The sequence below is a fragment of the Perognathus longimembris genome, chromosome 23 (assembly GCF_023159225.1).
Source record: "Perognathus longimembris pacificus isolate PPM17 chromosome 23, ASM2315922v1, whole genome shotgun sequence".
NCBI lineage: Eukaryota > Metazoa > Chordata > Mammalia > Rodentia > Heteromyidae > Perognathus > Perognathus longimembris.
The window spans coordinates 2,107,937-2,128,148 of NC_063183.1; the positions used below are offsets into that span (position 1 = coordinate 2,107,937).

Consider the following 20,212-nt stretch of genomic DNA (forward strand, 5'->3'; position numbering starts at 1 on the left):
CTACCAAAAAACCAGATGGGTGCTGTGGTTCAGTAGTGGTAGAGTGCTAGCCTAGAGCAAAAAGAGCTCTGGAACAGAGCCCAGGCCTTGAGTTCAAGCTCATGACGAAAAAATTTAAAAAAGACAAGAGACATTTCTGCTTCCCACATTTCTAATACCTCAGATCTTAGAAGTGCAGCTACTGGCTTAACTGGCTAGAACATTTAAATGGTCCCAAATGCATGGTGGGTACTGTACTGCTCCCTGAAAGATAGCTCTAGGTTTTGCTCTGAGGGTGCGGCTCTTGCTATCACCAGTGAACTGCTGCATGCCTTAAGGTACCCGGCTAGCTCTCACGTGGGGTGCTAGCACCCATGCCTGGCTCTGCTTCCTCCCAGGACCTTCCTTACTGCTGCATTTGCTCAGTAACTCTGGCTGGACCACGCATCCCTGGGCTGCTCCTGGAACATGGCAGACGAAGACCTTATCTTCCGCCTGGAAGGCGTCGGTGGCGGCCAGACCTCCCATGTGGGCCAAGATGGAGATTCTGATTTGGACAGCGATGATGACGATGGTTACTTCATCTGCCCTATCACTGATGACCCCAGGTCCAACCACAACGCCAATTCTAAGGTCAATAACTTCCACAGCCTAAGGAAAAGTGAGCAGAATGGCTCCAGTCAGTCCCCAGCCAGCTCCTTCCACTTCAAGGTCAGTGAACACACCTGGCCCCCTCAGCACTTGCTCACCTGCGGATATGGCTCAAGAGTCACAGGTTCACTGGTTGGAGTCTTTCCTGGCTCCAAACCCTGGCCAGCACTCTAAAATCTGAGGTTTTGCCTGCTGACCTGGGAGGAGTCTGTACCCCCTTCCCCCATGAAGGGATGTTTACCATATATTCAAAATTTGTCAGTGAGACTTACTTACCTAGCTTCTTTTTTGTGTGTGTGCCAGTCCTAGGCTTGAACTCAGGGCCTGGGCACTGTCCCTGGCTTCTTTTTGCTCAAGGCTAGCCCTCTGCCACTTGAGCCACAGTGCCACTTCTGGACTTTTCCTATATATGTGGTGCCAGGGAATTGAACCCAGGGCTTCATGTATGGGAGGCAAGCACTCTTGCCACTAGGCCATATTCCCAGCCCTGTTCCTGAGCTTTTTTTTGGCTCAAGGCTAGTGCTCTACCGCTTGGAGCCACAGTGCCACTTTCAGTTTTCAGGTGGTGAATTGGAGATGAGTGTCTTGTGGCCTTTCCTGCCCAGGTTGGCTTCTATCAGCTTTCCTCAGATCTCAGCCTCCTGATAACTAGAATTACTGGCATGAGCCACCACCACTTGGCTTCCTGGCTTTCTCTGCTCAAGTCTAGCATTCTACCATTTGAGCTTCAGCTCCACTTCTGGCTTTTGGTGGTTAATTGGAGAAAAGAGGCTTTTCTGCCCAGGCTAGCTTTCATCCATGATCCTCAGATCTCAGCCTCTGGAATAGCTTGGATTATAGGCATGAGCTACCAGTGTCTGGCTTACCTAGGTTCTTTTAAAGTCATGGAACAGAACAAAATAAAAACATTAGAGTACATTGCACACTATAAACATGTTACTTTTTTTTTTTTTGGCCAGTCCTGGGCCTTGGACTCAGGGCCTGAGCACTGTCCCTGGCTTCTTCCCGCTCAAGGCTAGCACTCTGCCACTTGAGCCACAGCGCCACTTCTGGCCGTTTTCTGTATATGTGGTGCTGGGGAATCGAACCTAGGGCCTCGTGTATCCGAGGCAGGCACTCTTGCCACTAGGCTATATCCCCAGCCCAACATGTTACTCTTGAATGTGGGTATATACACACACAAAATTGGTGATTTGCTTATAGTCAGCAATTTATCTTAAAAAAAAGAAAATGAGATGGAGTCAGGCACTGAGAGCTCATGCCTGTAACTAGCTGTTCAGAAGGCTGAAATCTGAGGATCTCAGTTCAGTCTTTCCAATATAAGAGACTCATCTCCAGTTAACCAGGAAAAGGTCAGAAGTGGAAGTGTGGCTCAAGCAGTAGAGGGCCAGCCTTGAGCAAAAAAAGCTGAGTGAGCTCAAGGCCCTAAGTTCAAGCCCCAGTACCAGCATAAAACAAAAACAAACAAAAAGTGGTGGGGGCAAAATTCAAAACCAGGTAGCAATGCTGCTGTCATTTAATTGACATTTTCAAACACTTTAAGTGTCAGCACTATAAGCAAAAGTTCTATTGCCATTATGGGATTTGAAGTTAAAACCATTCTTTTATAGCTTCAGAATCAGTCTGTACTTAACAAAGTAATAATTTTGTTCTCAGAGAGGACTGTGTAACTTTTTTCTTTCTTTCAGGACAGAGTTCTAGCCTAACTCACTCGGGCAGGCAGCTCCAGAAATAGCCCTGTAGGTCTCCTCTGGGGTTGGGGGCCCCCTGAAGGGGCTGGATGCAATTTATATCATTTCCCTTCCCAAAGCAGCCTTGGGAAATGTCGTGGGAAGGATAGATGTTCAGACAGTTCAGCTGTCCCATCAGGAGGGGCTGTGTGTGTGAGTGAGTGTGTGTGTGTGTGTGATTGCGCGTGCACGCATGCCAGTCATGGGGTTTGAACTTGGCTTAGGTGCTGCCTCTGAACATGACATGAAGGGTTTTAAGTGACAGACATGGTTCTGACAGGATATTAAATTTACTTTAAAACAAGTATAATGATCTTGGTTGGTCACCAGTGGCTCATACCTGTAATCCTAACTCATCAGGAGGCTGAGATCTGAAGGTTAAGGTTTGAAGCCAGCCTGGGCAGAAAAGTTCATGAGAGACCCTTATCTACAATTAATCGCCAAAGAGGTGAAAGTGGTTCAAGCCTTGAGCTAAAAATAAGTATCTCTGGGACAGCATCCAGACCCTGAGTGCAACCCCCAGAACTGGCACAAACAAAACCAAACAAAAAAGAAGCCCAAATATAACCATTCTATGTGACTGGACAGTGCCTATCAATATTTCAGGGCCTGTGGGTATGACTTAGGGCTAGAGTGCTTGTCTTACATGCAGAAGACCCCGGTTTGACCCCCCCCCCAGTACTGTAAAAAATAAAATAAAAGGAACAATAAAATAAACATGTGTATGTTGTGTATGTATGTGAGGAAAAAGTGTGTGAAAACCCCTTGACACAGTGTTGGTCCGTAGTAGATACAAAAATGATAGCTATTAAAAAAAAAAAAAAGGTGTTGGGGGCTGGTAGCTCATGCCTATAATCCTAGCTACAAAGTGCTGCGAATTGAGGATGGCAGTTGAAGGTTAGCCCAGGTAGATATATCCATGAGATTCTTTATCTGCAATTAACCAGCAAGTAGCCAAAAGTGGAAGTGTGGGCTCAAATGGTTGTAGAATGCCGGCCTTGAATGGAAAAAGCCAGGTAAAAGCACAAGGCCCTGAGTTCAAGCTTTAGTATAACTCTCTCTCTCTCTCTCTCTCTCTCTCTCTCTCTCTCTCTCTCTCTCTCTCTCTCTCTCTGTCTCTGTCTCTCTTACACACACACACACACACATCTCATGAACTGTGCACGAGTGGTTCATGCCTGTAATCCTTGCTACTCGGGAGGCTGAGATCTGAGGACTGAGGTTCAGAGCCAGCCTGGCCAGGAAAGTCCAGGAGACTCTTATCTCAAATTAACCACCAAAAAGTGAGAAGTAGAGCTGTGGGTCATAAAATAAACTCATAAACACAATATATGTTAGTATTTGCAGGAGTGATTTGGTGATCTCACACAACACACATCCCTACAAGGTATGTATTACTTGTATGAAGAATCTACACAAATGAACAAATAACCTTTCCTCTAAAGTTAGGACTTCCATAAGTCATCAGAGTTCAAATGCCTTCTTCAGGACTGTGTTCACCCTTCCCGTGGCTTCGGGGTTCTGGTGTGGGCTCCTCCTTTCCCACCTCTGCAACAGATGCATGGGTGTGTGCAAATTACAGGGACGGTCTCCCAGTCTGCAGAAGTTGCTGGCACTCTCCAGTGTACAATGCAGGGGATAATTAGCATACACATACCATGTCTCCTGGCACATCTGCATGTGTGTGCATGCACACAAAACGTGCATGTGTGTTACACAAATGCACTTGGAGAATATCAGCCTCTTAGGAAGCTCATCACTGTTCACAGGGATTGCCTTTGACTAGGATCAGAGATTCTTTTTCTATGTCTCTGTCATTTCTACATTTTCTAGAATAAGCATATGTAGCTTATATGATTTGTTTGTTTGTTTTATGCCAGTCCTGGGGCTTGAACTCAGGGCCTGTGAGCTGTTTCTGAGCTCTTTTGCTAAAGGCTAGCACACGGCCACTTGAGCCACAGTGCCACTGGCCGTTTTCTATATATGTGGTGCTGGGGAATCGAACCTAGGGCTTCATGTATACAAGGCAAGCACTCTTGCCGCTAGGCCATATTCCCAGCCCCAGTGAGACTCTTATCTCCAGTTAACCACCAGAAAAATGAAGTAGCACTGTGGCTGAAAGTGGTAGAGCACTAGCCTTGAGCAAAAAAGCTCAGAGACAGTGCCTGGGCCCTGAGTTCATGACCACTACCACCAACAACAAAAGTGAAGAATCTCATGGGCCTTCTTCTTGCACAAGCTAGATTTGAATTTTGACTGTCACATCTCAGCCTCTGAGTAGCTAGGATTATAGGCATGAGCTACTGGTGCCTGGCCACATGCTTTTAATTTTGTAAGAAGGTGAGAAATTTTATTTTACAAAAACTGTCTGGGGGTCATTCCACATCACATATAGAGCACTTTAAGAAAAATTTCGGTGCATGGCTTTCACCAAATGATAGATGTGATTTTATCAGCCCTTTGTGTGTGTGTGTGTGTACATATGTGTGTGTACGTACATGCATGCGTGTGTGCGTGCGTGTATGCAGGTAAGGAAATTGAACTCCTAGCCTAGGTGCTGTTCCTTACCTTTTTTTGCTCAGTCTTGCTGCTCTACCACTTGAACCACAGCTCTATTTCTGTCTTTTTGCTAGTTGATTGGAAAAAAGCGTGGGCTGGCTTTGAACTGCAGTTTTCAAACCCGACTCCTGAGTAGCTGGGATTATAGGCACCTGGCCAGTTCAGCCCTTTTTGAGTGTGTGTGTGGGGGGGGGGCTTGTAGATATGTCAATACTGAGGCTTGAACTCAGGGCATGGGCACTGTCCCTTAGCTTTTTTCCCTTAAGGCTGGCGCTGTACCATTTGAGCCATGCCTCCATTTCTAGCTTTTTGCTGGTTAATTGGAGATAAGAGTCTCTTGGGTTTGTCTGCTTAGGCTTGACTTCAAACCTTCATCCTCATATACTGAGGATTTATAGGCATGAGCCATTATATCTAGCTGATTTTTTTCCCCAGTGCTGGGGCTTGAACCCAGGACCTTGTGTGCGCTAGGCAACAATTGCTCTACACTGGACTATGAGTGTAATTTCTGTTGTTTTTTTCTCCCTATTATCAACAGTGTAATAGTACATTTCACACATATGTGACTATATTATATATAATATGTAGTGATACACATTTTCAAGCAAACCTTAAAATGCTGTATGTCTTGTAATATACAATTAATATATGTGCCAGGTAAAATGAATCCATCCCAACCCTCTGTGTGGAACATGGGAAAAGTGGGCCTTCCACCTCTGAGCCCAGGGCTATGCTTCCAGAAATGTCTTTTGCATGCAGAAGCACATGTTTGCACGTCTTTCCTTTCTCCCAGAAACATTGCAAACCTGTTCTGTGCTCTTGTGTCTGCCCTGCCTCCCCTCCCCTGGGAGCTGCTGTGGGCGGGGCAGGCCCTGCTGGACGTGCCTTGCTCACATGGACTCATTTACTGTGCACAGCAAGTCCCTGGCGGCTGGCATTTTGCCCAACAGTAAACCTTGGGCTCCGAGAACTTAAGTGGCTCTCCCAGGAGATCTTGCTCCAGAGTTGATTCTGTTACTAACTGCAGCTTTTTTTGGTCCTTGGTCTTGCTTTTTTTTTTTTTTTTTTCCTTGCAAGTCCTGGGGCTCAAACTCAGGACCTAGGTGCTGTCTCTGAGCTTATTTTGCTCAAGGCTAGTGTTCCACATCTTGAGCCATAGCTCTACTTCTGCCTTTTTGCTGGTTACTTGGGAATAACAGCCTCAGACTTTCATGCCTGGTCTGGCTTCCAACAGTGACCTCAGCCTCATGAGTAGCTGGGTTACAGACATGAGCCACTGATGCCCAGTCTGGTCTTGCTTCTTTAATGCTATGCTCTTCTTTTGTTTTTTGTTGTTTTCAGAGGTAAGGTTGGAATTTGGGTCCTCATGCATATCACCAGTGGGCTTTGTTATTTTTACTGATTGAATATCATTTCATTGGAAAAAAATACTTTTGCTCAAAGAATGCCCAGCACTAACATGACTGAGGTACAGCTTTGCCTGTAAATGCTGAGGATTGTCCACAGGCTAGTGCTCATGCCTGTAATCCTAGCTACTCTGGAGGTTAAGATCTAAAGATCTCTGTTCAAAGCCAGCTGGGACAGAAGAGTCCCTGAGACTCTTATCTCCAATTAACTAGTGAGAAGCCAGAAGTGGAGCTGTGGTAGAGCACCATCCTTAAATGGAAAAGGACAAGCAAGAAGGCAAGGCCCTGAGTTCAAGCTCTAGTACTAGCACAACAACAGAATATTGCGTGCTGGGTGTCGCTGGTTGCCTTTCAGAGAGGTTGGGCTAACATGAATGCCTCCTACCCACTCCATGCCCAACATGCAGCTCTCCCACGCCCTGTCAGCCCCCTTCCACTGCACTCAAGCCGTTCAATCACCAGACTAGGAGGCTGGGGGAGGGGGAGGACCCTGCACAGAACTGTGTTCTCTGGAATGAGATAAGGATGTGAGATCAGGAGACTGGCCTTGTGACTCACCAGGCAAAGCGGTGTTCCTGCCCAGGCGGAGGCCCAGAGGACTCAGCCCAGCAGTCTCAGGCTTCACAAGGCAGTGAGCACAGCGAACAACCCTGAGGCAGTGAACTGTGTGTGTGTTTGTGTTTGTGCCTGTGTGCATGCCTGCAGGCGCACAGTCCCTTGCTCTGGGAATGGAGACAACTCAGCAAGGGTGTGGGCCATGGATTCATGATAGAGGGCTTGAGGCTGCAGGTTCTGTCCCTATGTGGTGATGGATGGATCAATCATTCATAGATAGATGGATGGATGGATGGATCAATCATTCATAGATAGATAGATAGATAGATAGACAGACAGACAGACAGGTAGACAGAGATAGGCAGCCAGACAGGTAGATGAGATGAAAGAGACTGCACTTGCTAGACAGGCATGCTTCCTCTTGAGCCTCCACTCACTCCACTCTTCACACTGGTTATTTTTAAGATAAGGTCTTTTTGCCTGCCCAGCCTGACCGTGATCCTCGCTGTATAACAAACATATATAACACCTATGTGTTGGTTGAGTTTGGCTCTCATGAGCTTTTTTGCCTTTGCTAGCCTTTAACCATAGTTCTCTTGATTTCAGCCTCCTGAATAGGAAGGAGTACAGGTGTGAGCCACTGTACCTGGTCAATTTATCCATTTAAACTGTACAAATCATCTGGGTGTCAGGACTCACACCTGTACTCTTAGCTGTTTAAGAGGCTGAGTATCAATCACTGTTTGAAGCCAGCCCAGACTGGAAAGACCGTGAGACTCTTGTTTGTTTTGTTTTTGTTTTTTGCCAGTCCTGGGGCTTGAACTCAGGGCCTGAGCACTGTCCCTGGCTTCTTTTTGCTCAAGGCTAGCATTCTACCACTTGAGCCACAGCGCCACTTCTGGCCTTTTCTATATATGTGGTGCTGAGGAATCAAACCAGGGCTTTGTGAATGCTAGGCTAGCACTCTACCACTAAGCCATGTTTCCATCCCCTATCAGACTCTTATCTTTAATTTACAACCAGAAAACCAGAAGTAGTGCTCTAGCTGTAAGTGGTAGAGCATGATCCTTGAGCGAAAGAGCTCAGGGACAGCATTCAGGCTTAGAGTTGAGGTCCCACAAACAAAAGAAAAAAAGTGTATGCACACATAAAATGTACAAATCACCAGCTTTTCATATAGTCATATAGTTCTGATTCCAGCACTATAACAAATTTTACTATGTTTCATTCCCTCAAAAACACTTTCTGGCTAGGAATGTAGCTTAGTAGATTGCTAGCCTAGCATTCACAAAGCCCTGGACATCTTTCCTCCCTCCCCTTCTCTCCCTTCTTTCTTTCTGGTTGGTCGAGTGGAAATGGGCTGTCATGTGGTAGTTCTGTGTTTAGCTCTTTATGCCTTTCATACCACATCAGCCAGCCAGGGTGTGGCAGGCTTGGCCTGGAGTCCCAGGCCTGCCATTTCTTGGCTGCTGATGGTATTTGGCAAGAAGTTTCTTTTATTCTTTAAGTCTGGGATCCTTATGGTAATCTGGGGAATGGCCCCACCTGCTCAGTGCAATCACAAATTGCCATAGGGTGACTGGCAGGATGCCATCTTGAAAAGGACTCCCAAGAGGTCAGGGCACTTTTTTTTTTTTTTTTTTTTTTTTGCCAGTCCTGGGGCTTGGTCTCAGGGCCTGAGCACTGTCCCTGGCTTCTTCTTGCTCAAGGCTAGCACTCTACCACTTGAGCCACAGCGCCACTTCTGGCCATTTTCTGTATATGTAATGCTGGGGAATCGAACCCAGGGCCTCATGTATACGAGGCAAGCACTCTTGCCACTAGGCCATATCCCCAGCCCCATCAGGGCACTTTTATTTCAGTGAATGTTACTGGTTTGGTGTGTGTGTGTGTGCACACTGGGGCTTAAACAGAATCTGGGAACTGTCCCTTAGCTTTTTTACTCAACGGTGCTGCTGTAACACTTGAGCCACAGCTCCATCCACAGCTCTTTTGGCTTCTTGGTTGTTAAATGGAGATAAAAGTGTCACAGATTTTCCTGCCTGTGCTGGCTTTTTTTTTTTTTTTAATTGCCAGTCCTGGGGCTTGAACTCAGGGCCTGAGCTTGAACTGAGTCCCTGAGCTTCTTTTTGCTCAAGGCTAGCAATCTACCACTTGAGCCACAGCACCACTTCCAGGTTTTTCTGTTTACATATTGCTGAGGAATTGAACCCAGGGCTTCATGCATGCTAGGCAAGCACTCTACCATGAGGCCACATTCCCAGCCCCCCCAGGCAGGCTTTGAACCACAATCCTCAGATTTCTGTGTTCTGAGTAGCTAGGATTGCAGGTGTGAGCCAGCAGTGCCCAGCTTTTCACATTTTAAATGTCGTGTATGGAACAGTTACATTTTCAAACACATTATGTGTCCCATTGAGCTCTTGCACAAGGGTGTAGAGCTGAAGACAGAAAGGTGTTTTTAGTTCAGTACTGTTGGTCATAGGTCCTGGGGAAGTGAATCCAAGTACTTTTCCACGTGGGAGCTGAAAAGATAAGATAGCCTGCAGTACAGTTACACAATGGGTAGCTTTCAGCCGGGGAGAGGAAATGAGGTCAGTAAGGCAAGCTATACACAGGACCTGGAGAAGGGAAATCAAGCTAGGGGCTGGCAGCACCCCTGTAAGCCTAGCTATTCAGGGCTGAAATCTGAGGATCACAGTTTGAATCCAGCCTAAGCAGACAAATCCAAGGGATTCTTCATACAGTGGGGGTTTTGTTTTTGTTTTTTCCAGTCCTGGGGTTTGAACTCAAGGCCTGGGCACCGTCCCTGAGCTTCTTTAGCTCAAGGCTAACACTCTACCTCTTGAGCCACAGCACCACTTCCAGCTTTTTCTGTTTATGTGGCACTGAGGAATTGAACCCAGGGCTTCATGAATGCTAGGCAAGCACTCTACCACTAAGCCACATTCCCAGCCCTCAAAGGACTCCTTATTTCCAAATAACCTGCAAAAAGTTGAAAGGGGAGGTGTGACTCAAATGATAGAGTGCCAAGCTTGAGCAGAAAAGCCCAAGAAAGAGCATGAGGCCCTGAGTTCAAGTCCTGGCACAAAACCAAAAAAGAAAGGCCAGGTGCTGGGGCTCATGTCTGTAATCCTAGCTGCTCAGTAGGCTGAGGTCTGAGGATTGCAGTTCAAAGCCAGCCTGGGTAGAAAAGTCTGTGAGACTCTTAATCTCCATTTAAACACCAAAAAAGCCAGAAGTGGAATTGTGGCTCAAGTGGTAGAGCACTAGCTTTGAGCATAAAATCTCAGGGATAGCATCTTAGCCCTGAGTTCAAGCCCAGGACGGCACAATCCCCAAGGATTCCATGTCTGTGAAAGCCTCCAGGGACAGGCACCTGGGCCATAGGTCTAATGTCCCTTTGCCTTCCCCAGGAAACCTGGAAACATGCGATTGAGAAGGCCAAGCACATGCCTGACCCCTGGGCCGAGTTCCACCTCGAGGATGTTGCCACAGAACGGGCATCCAGGCACAGGTTAGTGACTTGTCTGAGGGCTTTGAAGAGTCCAGGGAGGCCCAAGTCCCATTGGAGTCAAAGAGAAGGGAGTAATACAGAGCAAGTAGCCCCAATCTGAAAACCCACATTTTGGATCTTCAAATTATGACTGCTTACCCAGTCAATTCTACACAAATACTACAGACATCTGGAAACATCTGAAAGCGGAAATGCTTCTGGTTCTTGGAGAAGGGAGACTCTACCTGTAATCACAGCAGCCAGGGAACTGGGGCCCGGCTCCACTGGAAGAGCATCTGCCTTGCAAGGGCAGGGCCCTGAGTTTAAAGGAAGGACGAAGCAGCAGCCACCGTCTGAGTGTTTGTCCATGTGCCAGGCACTGTAGGTTATCTCACTGGGTCCTAATGGGGCCACAGGTACATATGAGCCAGGTTAGGCTGACCTCTGCCGCAGTAACCCAGGACTCTGGATGAGAGTTTAGGGCAGCCCAGGGATGCAGGCTACTCTTATTATGGCTCCATCGTCTCAACCTGTAACTCACCAGGCACTGGTGGCTCACACCTATAATCCCAGCTAGTCAGGAGACTGAAATCTGAGGATTGAAGTTCTAAGTAAGCCTCCAATAAACCACTCAGAAAAAGCCAGAAGTGGGGCTGTGGCTCAAGTGGTAGAGCACTAGCCTTGACCAAAAGCTCAGGACAACACCCAGACCCCGAGTTCAAACTCTAGGCCCAAGGGGGACAAAAGCCAGAAATGGAAGTGTGGCCCAAGTGATAGAGCACCAGCTTGGACCAGAAAGTTAAGGGGCATGTTGAAAATGAACTATACAACTTGTGGGAGGGAAAGACTTGGAGGGAGGGAAGGGCTGACGTTGTCCAAAAAGAAGTGTACTTATACCTGCCTTCAGTCACTGTAACCGCTCTGTACATCACCTTTATAATAACACTAAGAAATTTGATAAGGAAAAAACAAGCTAAGGGACAATACTCTGGCCCAGTGTTGAAGCTCCAGCACCAGCACACAACAACAACAATAATAACAAAGCACTGCTGGGGATAGCCGCCTCCTCTGAGCCTGGGCGGGGCTACCTGCCGGGCCTCTGTGTGCTGCTTCTTACACAGGTTTCCAGATCTGAGAAACCTGTTCTCACCAGGGCTGGGCGTGTCCTGGAATCTGCCCCAGCTGAGAAGTAGGACCAAGGAGGCCTCCACCCAGAGCTAATAACAGCTGAGCCCAGAGTTAGTGATGGGTGTTAGAGATCCCTGAGGCCAGGAGCTACCCCCTGGCAGCCCATTTCAAACCTCAAGGGGTGGGGCTGGGGGATATAGCCTAGTGGCAAGAGTGCCTGCCTCGGATACACGAGGCCCTAGGTTCGATTCCCCAGCACCACATATACAGAAAACGGCCAGAAGCGGCGCTGTGGCTCAAGTGGCAGAGTGCTAGCCTTGAGCGGGAAGAAGCCAGGGACAGTGCTCAGGCCCTGAGTCCAAGGCCCAGGACTGGCCAAAAAAAAAAAAAAAAACCTCAAGGGGTGGGGCTGGGAATGTGGCTTAGTGGTAAAGTGCTTGCCTAGCAAGCATGAAGCCCTGGGTTCCATTCTCAGCACCACATAAACAGAAAAGGCCGGAAGTGGCGCTGTGGCTCAAGTGGTGGAGTGCTAGCCCTGAGTTTCAAAAGGAAGCCAAGAACGGTGCTCAGGCCCTGAGTTTAAGCCCCAGGACTGACAAAAAACAAAAAAACAACAAAACCTCAAGGGGTGGGAATGCCTGGAAATAGAGTTAGTCTAGAATTTTCTCAGAAAGATGGAAGTATCCTGGAACATTCATCTCTCACTTGCCTCCTGCTCTTCCTCCTTCTCTTTCTCCTTCTCCTCTACCTACTTTCTTGTCTTCCTTCCTCCTTCCCCCTTTTTCTTTCTTTCCTTCTCTTCTTCTTTGCCTTCTTCTCCTTCCTTCTTCCCAAGTGCCTGGCAATGATGAGGGTACAGCTACTTTCCTTGGGACTTGTTACATAGAACAGTTATAGGGATATTTGTTTTTTCAGGCATTTATCCAACATGCATTTGTTAAGATCTACATACCCTGCTGGGCGCCAGTAGTTCACACTTAATATCTGACTGCTCAGGAGGCTGAGATTGGAAGATCAAAGTTTTGAAGCCAATTCAGGCAGGAAAGTCTGTGTGTTTTTTTATTTACATTTAACTAGCAAAAAGCCAGAAGTGGAGCTGTGGCTCAAGTGGTAGAGTGTTAGCCTTGAACAAAAAAACTAAGAGAAAGTACCTAGGCCCTGAATTCAAGTCTTAGTACCAAAATCAAAGAAAAGAACAACTAAATCTCCTTCTCCCTGTGACATAGTCTTGTGCAAGAGCCAGCTGCAGATAAGGCTGTGGGGAGCCAGAGGGCCTTTTAGCCAAGGAGGGATGGGACAGTGTCATGATGCTGCACTCTGGTGTTGTGCTCTGGTCTCTGCAGATACAATGCTGTCACTGGGGAATGGCTAGAAGATGAAGTTCTAATCAAGATGGCATCTCAGGTGAGCCAGCCGAGCCTTGGGAACTCCTTGCAGCCCGCCTCAGTCCCTGTGCCCTCCTGCCACACCCTTTCTAAGTTCTTTAATCCTAGGGATTCCTCATGCTGATATTTTTCCCCCTACCAGTCCTGGGGCTTGAAAGCAGGTCCAGGGTGCTATCCTTGAGCTTTTTTTCCATGCAAAGCCAGCGCTGTGACACTTTAACCACTGCTTCACTTCTGGTTTTCTATTGGTTAAGTGGAGATAAGATTCTCACCGACTTTCCTACCCAGGCTGGCTTTTTTTTGGCAGTCTTCAGATCTCAGCCTCCTAAGTAGCTAGGGTTACAGGCATAAGCCACCAAGGCCCAGCCATGGAACAGATTTTTTTGTACGTGTCATGACTTCAGACCTTTTAGGCCAAGGTGGCTTGGCACTGTAGCTTTGGACCAGTCCGCATCATGGGAGGAGCCCATGGTGGAGGAGGTGTGTTCTTCTTATGGTGGCCCAGAAGTAAAGGGGAGGAAGAGGAGGGTCTTAAAATCCTTCTCATGACCTGACCCCCAGTGACCTGAGTTTCTTCCACCTCACGTTTTCACCGCCTCCTAAGCACACCCTGCTTTGACAACAGCACCTCTCCAGGCCCTTAGGAAATATTCAGGAGCCAAACTATAGAAGTTGGGTGTAGTCCCCACAGTCAGGCCAGAGAATTGCTTGAGTCTAGAAATTTCTGGCCAGCCTGGGTAACATAGTGAGAACCCCCATCTCAAAAGAGTAACGCAAAGCCAGGTGCTGGTGGCTCACTCCTGTAATCCAAGCAGTTCAAGAGGCTGAGATCTTAGAATTGTGGGTCAAAGCTAGCCTTGGGTAGAAAAGCCTGAGATTCTTATCTCCTGTTCAGTAGCAAAATACCAGAAGTGGAGGTATGGCTCAAGTAGTAGAGTGTTGGCCTTGAGCAAAAAAAGCCTAGGGAGAGTTAAAGACCCTGAATTCAAACCCCAGGAGCAACACAAAAATAAACAAAAATGATTAAATGACAGCAGACAGAGGCACGCTGTACTGCCTAGACCTCTTCAATCCTAGGTTCAGTGATCCTCTTGCCTCGGCCTCCAGTGTAGCTGGGACTTCAGATGCATACCACTGTGCCAAGCTCTGTTTCCATCCACCTTCCAGAGTTTCTATTTTGTTTGTACCACATCGGGCCTTGTGCCTGCTAAGCAAGCACTCTCTGAACCACACCCCAGTTTTGTTTTCAGTTCATTTGTAGATAGAGTCTTTCATATAGGCTCTCCAGACAGCCTTGAGTAATGCTCCTATATCTGCCTCCCGGTAGCTGGGATTACAGGTGTGCAGTACCAGTGCACCTTTTTCTTTCTGTCTGTTACTCAGGCTGAGGATCTTCCCCTTCTCCCCGCAGCATCCAGGCTCCTTGGGCTATATTGGGGAAACAGAGGGTCCTTCTTGTTCCAGGAGCATCTGTGCATTGGCCCAGGGCCACAGGGTGTTAAGATTGAGATGAGGTCCAGTGCTCACCCACTGGATGGATGATGTTGAGGGGGAGCAGGAGGTATGGGGTCTGATGATTGTCTGTGTCCTGTCTTTCAGCCCTTCGGTCGTGGAGCCATGAGGGAGTGCTTCAGGACGTAAGTGACTTAGTCCAAGGCTTGGGGCCCCACCCATACTCCATCAGGTTCCTAAGTCCTGGGACATTTGTATGTTACCAGCAAAGTGTTATATGTGTTGTACGTTACCAGACACAGTGGCCTCTGTGTCTTCTTGCAGCCCAAGTACATGTCCATCTGGTCTTTGTTGAACCAGCCATGGGGCCTATTGATAGGAACAGGTTGCAGGAATATTTAGAGGCCAAGGGAAGTGGAAGAGGAGACCTTTCACAGTGACCTCTACCAAGCCTGGTGCTGGTGGCTCAAGCCTGTAATCCTAGATACTTAGGAGGCTGAGATCTGAGGATGAAAAGTTCAAAGCCAGCCTGGGCAAAAATGTCCTTGAGACTCTTATTTCCACTTAACCAGTAAAAAGCCAGAGTAGAGGTGTGGCTCAAGGCATAAAGCCAGCTTTGAGTAAGAAAGCTAAGGGAGAGTGCCCAGGTCCAAAATTCAAGCCCCAGTGTAGTCTCTCTTGCTTTCTTTCACACACACACAATTTTAAAAAACCACCACTAGCCAGCACAAGTGGTTCACGCCTGTAATCCTAGCTATGCAGGAGTTCTGAGGATCGCAGTTCGAAGCCAGCCCTGGCAGAAAAGTTCTGTGAGACTCTTATCTCCTATAGACCACTCAGAAAACCAGAAGTGGCAGTGGTGCTGTGGCTCAAGTAGTAGAGTGCTAACCTTGAGCTGAAGAGCTCAGGGACAATGCTCAGGCCCTGAGTTCAAGCCCTACAACTAAAAAAATAATGATCCTTTTCTGGTTCATAAGCATTGATTGGGTTCTCACGTACATGTGCCTCCCTCTAAACCTTGTTATAAGTGGGCACATTACCCATCTGACATGAAACTAATAAAAAAAAAAAAACAAATGTAAGTAAAAACCACCCTTAGATAGGTGCTGGTGGCTTATTCCTGTAATCCCAGCTACTTAGGAGGCTGACTAGTGAGGATTGAGGTTCAAAGCTGACCAGGCAAGAAAGTCCATTTGAGTCTTATCTCCAAATTAACCATCAGAAAACCAGAAGTGGAGCAGCGGCTCAAAGTGATAGAGCAATAGCCTTGAGCAAAATGAGCTCAGGGACCTTGCCCAGGCCTTGAGTTCAAACCTCATGACTGACAAAAACAAATTAAAATTATAAAGAAAAATGCAGGGGGGTGGGGCGCCGGGAAAGTGCGATACAGTGCTTGCCTTGCATGCATGAAGCCCTGGGTTCGATTCCTCAGCACCACATACACAGAAAAAGCCACAAGTGGTGCTATGGCTCAAGAGGTAGAGCAAAAAGAAGCCAGGGACAGTGCTCAGGTCCTGAGTTCAAGCCCCAGGACTGGAAAAAAAGAAAAATGCCAGGACTGGGAATATGGCCTGGTGGTAGAGTGCTTGCCTCATATACGTGTAGCGTTGGGTTCGATTCCTCAGCACCAGATATAGAAAAAGCTGAAAATGGCGCTGTGACTTAAGTATAGAGTGCTAGCCTTGAGCAAAAAGAAGCCAGGGACAGTACTCAGGTCCTGAGTTCAAGCCCCAGGACTGGAAAAAAAAGAAAAGAAAAATGCCACCACTACCAAAAAGAACTCTATGACTGCTAACCCTGTTCCCCTGCCTTTGAAAGGTACAGTGGGGTAGAGGTCCCTTGCACCTCCTGCATTCCTGTTCCTGTAGCCAGCCAGGTTGTGCAGGGTCAGGAGGCCTCCTAGCAAACCCCAGAGTTCCAGATGGTCTTCCCCCTGCCTTACCCCCAGGAAGAAGCTCTCCAACTTCCTGCACGCCCAGCAGTGGAAGGGTGCCTCTAACTATGTGGCCAAGCGCTACATCGAGCCAGTGGACCGGGACGTGTACTTTGAGGACGTGTGTCTGCAGATGGAGGCCAAGCTTTGGGGGGAGGAGTATAATCGACACAAGCCCCCCAAGCAGGTGTGTACCACCCTACCTGCCTCCCTTCCCCACTGTGCAGATAAGGGCAGGGTCTGGATAGGAGGAGGGTCGTGGTACTAGCGTGCAGTCCCTTCTTCACCTTCTTTTGTTGTTGGTGATGGTCATGGGGCTTGAATTCAGGGCCTGGGCGCTGTCCCTGAGCTGTTTTGCTCAAGGCTATGCTCTACCACTTTGAGCCACAGCTCTACTTCTGGTTTCCCGGTGGTTAATTGGAGATAAGAGTCTCACATTCTTTTCTGCCTAAGGCCGGCATTGAACTGGGATCCTCAGAGCTCAGCCTCCTGAATAGCTTAGATTGCAGGCATGCATGCAATGGCACCTGGAAACAGCCTGTGTTTATTGGGCACAATGAACCATTTACTCTATATGCAGAGTTATTTATTCCTAAACACAGAGCTCTGAGATTGGGATCTTACATCCATGTACAGCTGGGATCTGTTTGTCAGGATTTTTGTTTGTAAAAAAACAGAAACCCACACAGAGTAGCTTAATGCAGAAAGAGAATTTAAGCTGGACACTGCTGGCTCACGCTGGTAATCCTAGCTACTCAGGAGGCTAAGGGTTCAAAGCCAGCCCAGGCAAAAAAGTCCATTCAATTCTTACCTCTAGTTAACCAGTGAAAAGCCACAGGAAGTAGAGCTGTGGCATAAGTGGTAGAGCAAGAAGGATTAATTAAACCAGTATGCTAATATGGGATAATAATTATGCAGAAAAGTGGAAAGCAAGATTATTTTGTTTGTTTATAATGGCTGTGCATTTTACTATTAAGCTAAGAAAGGCAAAACATAGAAAAGTATTTCCTTATTTTTCATAAGCCTGATTCAGTTATCTCTAATTATAAGAAATAATGGCAGCCAGGCACTGGTGGTTTACTCTTGGAATCCTTACTACTCAAGAGGCTAAGATCTAAGGATCTCAGTTTGAAGCCAGGCCTGGCAGGAAAGGCCATGAGACCCTGTATCTCCAATAAACTACCTACCAAAAAAACCCAAAAAAGCCAGAAGTATAGCTGTGGGTCAAGCAGTAGGGCACTAGCCTTAAGCAAAAAGAAGTTCAGGGACAGTGTCCAGGTCCTGAGTTCAGGCCCCCAGGACTGGCACCAAAAAAAGAAAATAATGTCATTCCATTAAAACACATTAATAAGAATCTTAATTCTACATGCCATTACTAACTAGGAGCCAGTAGGCATAATTTCAGAACATTTCACATGAAAGATAAACTCTCCCACGGTGCTGGTGGCTCATACCTATAATCCTAGTTACACAGGAGACTGAAATAGGAGGATCACAGTTTGAAACCGTGAGCACAGGCAGTAAAATCTGAGAGACTCTGATCTCCAGTTAACCACATTGTATGTAATACCTTTTGAAGTAGTGTTGGCACTCTTGGGAAATTGCCAAAGGGAAAGGAATTGCATGACAGCTATAAAGAGCTGTTGGTGTTAACTATTACCTGTCTTTCATACAAGGCCATGATAGCTAATGTTCTATTTCTGCTGAGTGTGGTTTGTATAATGATCTGCGTTTTTGTTTATGAAAATAAAAGTGATTTTATGTACATTTAAAAAAAAGCCATAAGTGGAACTGTGGCTCAAGTGATAGAATGCTAGCCTTGAACAAAAGCTCAGGGACAGCATCCAGACTCTTGAGTTCAAGCCCCAGGACCAGCACCAAAAGATCAAACAAAATTATTTGAGCTGAGGGTAAATTCAAGGAACTGATAAAGCAGAATGATGTGAATGAGAAAGGGGAAAAGTGTGAAGCTCAGGCATAAGACTGAAAATGGGATGTCTTAACAGAAAGCACAAGGCTTTGGTTGCTGAACAGAGAGGATGCTGGGTAACAGGCTGGGCAGGTACTGCACTGACCCTATAAAGGCACAGAAGCCTGGTAGCCCTGGGAAGGCCCCCAGGTGGCCTGGGCGAGGGTGGCGCCCATGGCATCAGCCACTCAGGCTTCACCACGTGGAAGCCTGTGTGTCGAGGCCAGTTGCCGGTGCCTCTGGTCTGGTAATGAATACAAAGCACACAGGAAGACCCTGTGCCAGAGGAAGGGCTAGCACCATTTACTGATGGCTTGGTGCCTAGACCCTGTTCCTTAGTGCCCATCTCTTCCCGGGAAGACTGTGACCTAGCATTGCTTCAATCTGGGAGCTGTGGGCTTCCAGAAAAAAGAGAAAAATCTTTATTGAATACCTTCAATTTTTCCACTAAAAAAAAAAGCCAAGCAAGGGTGCAAGGCCTTGAGTTCAAGTCCCAGTATCGTCACAAAACAACAACAAAATAATTTAGTTGTCTCATGCACCTGAAAAATAGATTGAACTACAGGCAACCTGGCCAAAGTAAAGTTTTTAGCAATCTTCTTTTACCTCTGGCCTGGGTGCTCTTTTTTTTTTTTTTTTTTTTTTTTTTTGGCCAGTCCTGGGCCTTGGACTCAGGGCCTGAGCACTGTCCCTGGCTTCTTCCCGCTCAAGGCTAGCACTCTGCCACTTGAGCCACAGCGCCGCTTCTGGCCGTTTTCTGTATATGTGGTGCTGGGGAATCGAACCTAGGGCCTCGTGTATCCGAGGCAGGCACTCTTGCCACTAGGCTATATCCCCAGCCCGGTGCTCTTTGATATTGATGTCACTCTCAGGCATCTTCTTCCCCTGTAATGACATATGTGCCCTGGAGAGCTGCAGGCTCACTTTCTGTCTTCTCCTCCTAGGTAGAATAACACCTTTCCCCCAGAAGTTCCAATGAAAGAAAGTCTCAGAAGTGGATTTCATTGGCTTTCTTTTTTGTTGTTGTTGTTCAATTAAAATGCTCTTAAGATACCGTATCTTTATATTATATTACACGTTATTCCCTCAAGGTTCATTGTCTTTCATTAGGCCAGATGTCTCATCCAATCACAATGTCCAGGGGGCAGGACTTGCTGAGTGGTCTCTGCTAAGCTATTAGGCCAAATTAGGAGGTAGGGCATTCCACCCCTAGACCACATAGACAAGGTATCACCCTAGCAAAAGCAGGAGAGGGGGCTAGGAATACGGCTTAGCGGTAGAGTGCTTGCCTTGCATGCATGAAACCCTGGGTTCGATTCCTCAGTACCACATAAACAGAAAAAGCCAGAAGTGGCATTGTGGCTCACTAACAGACTTTCCCAATCAGGCAGGGGTGGAGCCAAGGCTCAAATCCAGAGTTCTCCATGCTCTGCCAGGTTCTTTCATGTCTTCCATTACTCTCTGCCAAGCAGAATTTCCTGTTGCTTGCAGATATCTAAAGAAACATTATTTTACTGTGGGCTAGTAGCCCATGCCTGTAACTCTACCCACTCAGGATGCTGAGATCTAAGGATCACTCTTCAAAGCCAGCCCAAGCAGGAGGGTCTGTGAAACTCTTCAGTTACCAACCAAAAAGTTGGCAGTGGAGTTGTGGTTCATGTGGTAGAGCACCAGCCTTGAGCAAAAAAGCTAAGAGACAGTTCTTAGGTCCTGATTTGAAGCCCCAGTATTAGCACAACAGGAAAAAAGGAAAAAAGAAAAAAACATTGCTCTTTTTCTGCCTTGCCCAAATTCTCAGCTCAGCCTTCCCACTGTTTTTTGTTTTGTTTTATTTTACCATCTTAGATCTTAAACTCAGGGCCTGAGCACTGCCCCTGAGATTTTTTGCTAGTGTTGTACCACTTTGAACCACAGTGCTATTTCAAGTTTTCTGGTGGTTAATTGGAGATAAGACTCTCACAGACTTTTCTGC

General features: G+C 47.1%; 1 protein-coding gene and 1 pseudogene across 2 annotated transcripts in view; both read left to right on the forward strand.

The window, feature by feature from the left end:
- Eef2k (eukaryotic elongation factor 2 kinase) overlaps window positions 1-20,212 on the forward strand; it is a 63,183-nt gene that overhangs the window by 17,353 nt on the left and 25,618 nt on the right. For both annotated transcript variants that reach the window (XM_048331673.1, XM_048331671.1), the window contains exons 2-6: window positions 378-690; window positions 10,294-10,394; window positions 12,845-12,905; window positions 14,486-14,523; window positions 16,287-16,458. In XM_048331673.1, coding sequence (XP_048187630.1) covers window positions 448-690; window positions 10,294-10,394; window positions 12,845-12,905; window positions 14,486-14,523; window positions 16,287-16,458 — 615 coding nt within the window. In that variant the 5' untranslated portion in view covers window positions 378-447. The remainder of the gene's footprint in view (window positions 1-377; window positions 691-10,293; window positions 10,395-12,844; window positions 12,906-14,485; window positions 14,524-16,286; window positions 16,459-20,212) is intronic.
- Window positions 15,296-15,388, forward strand: LOC125341270 (annotated as a pseudogene).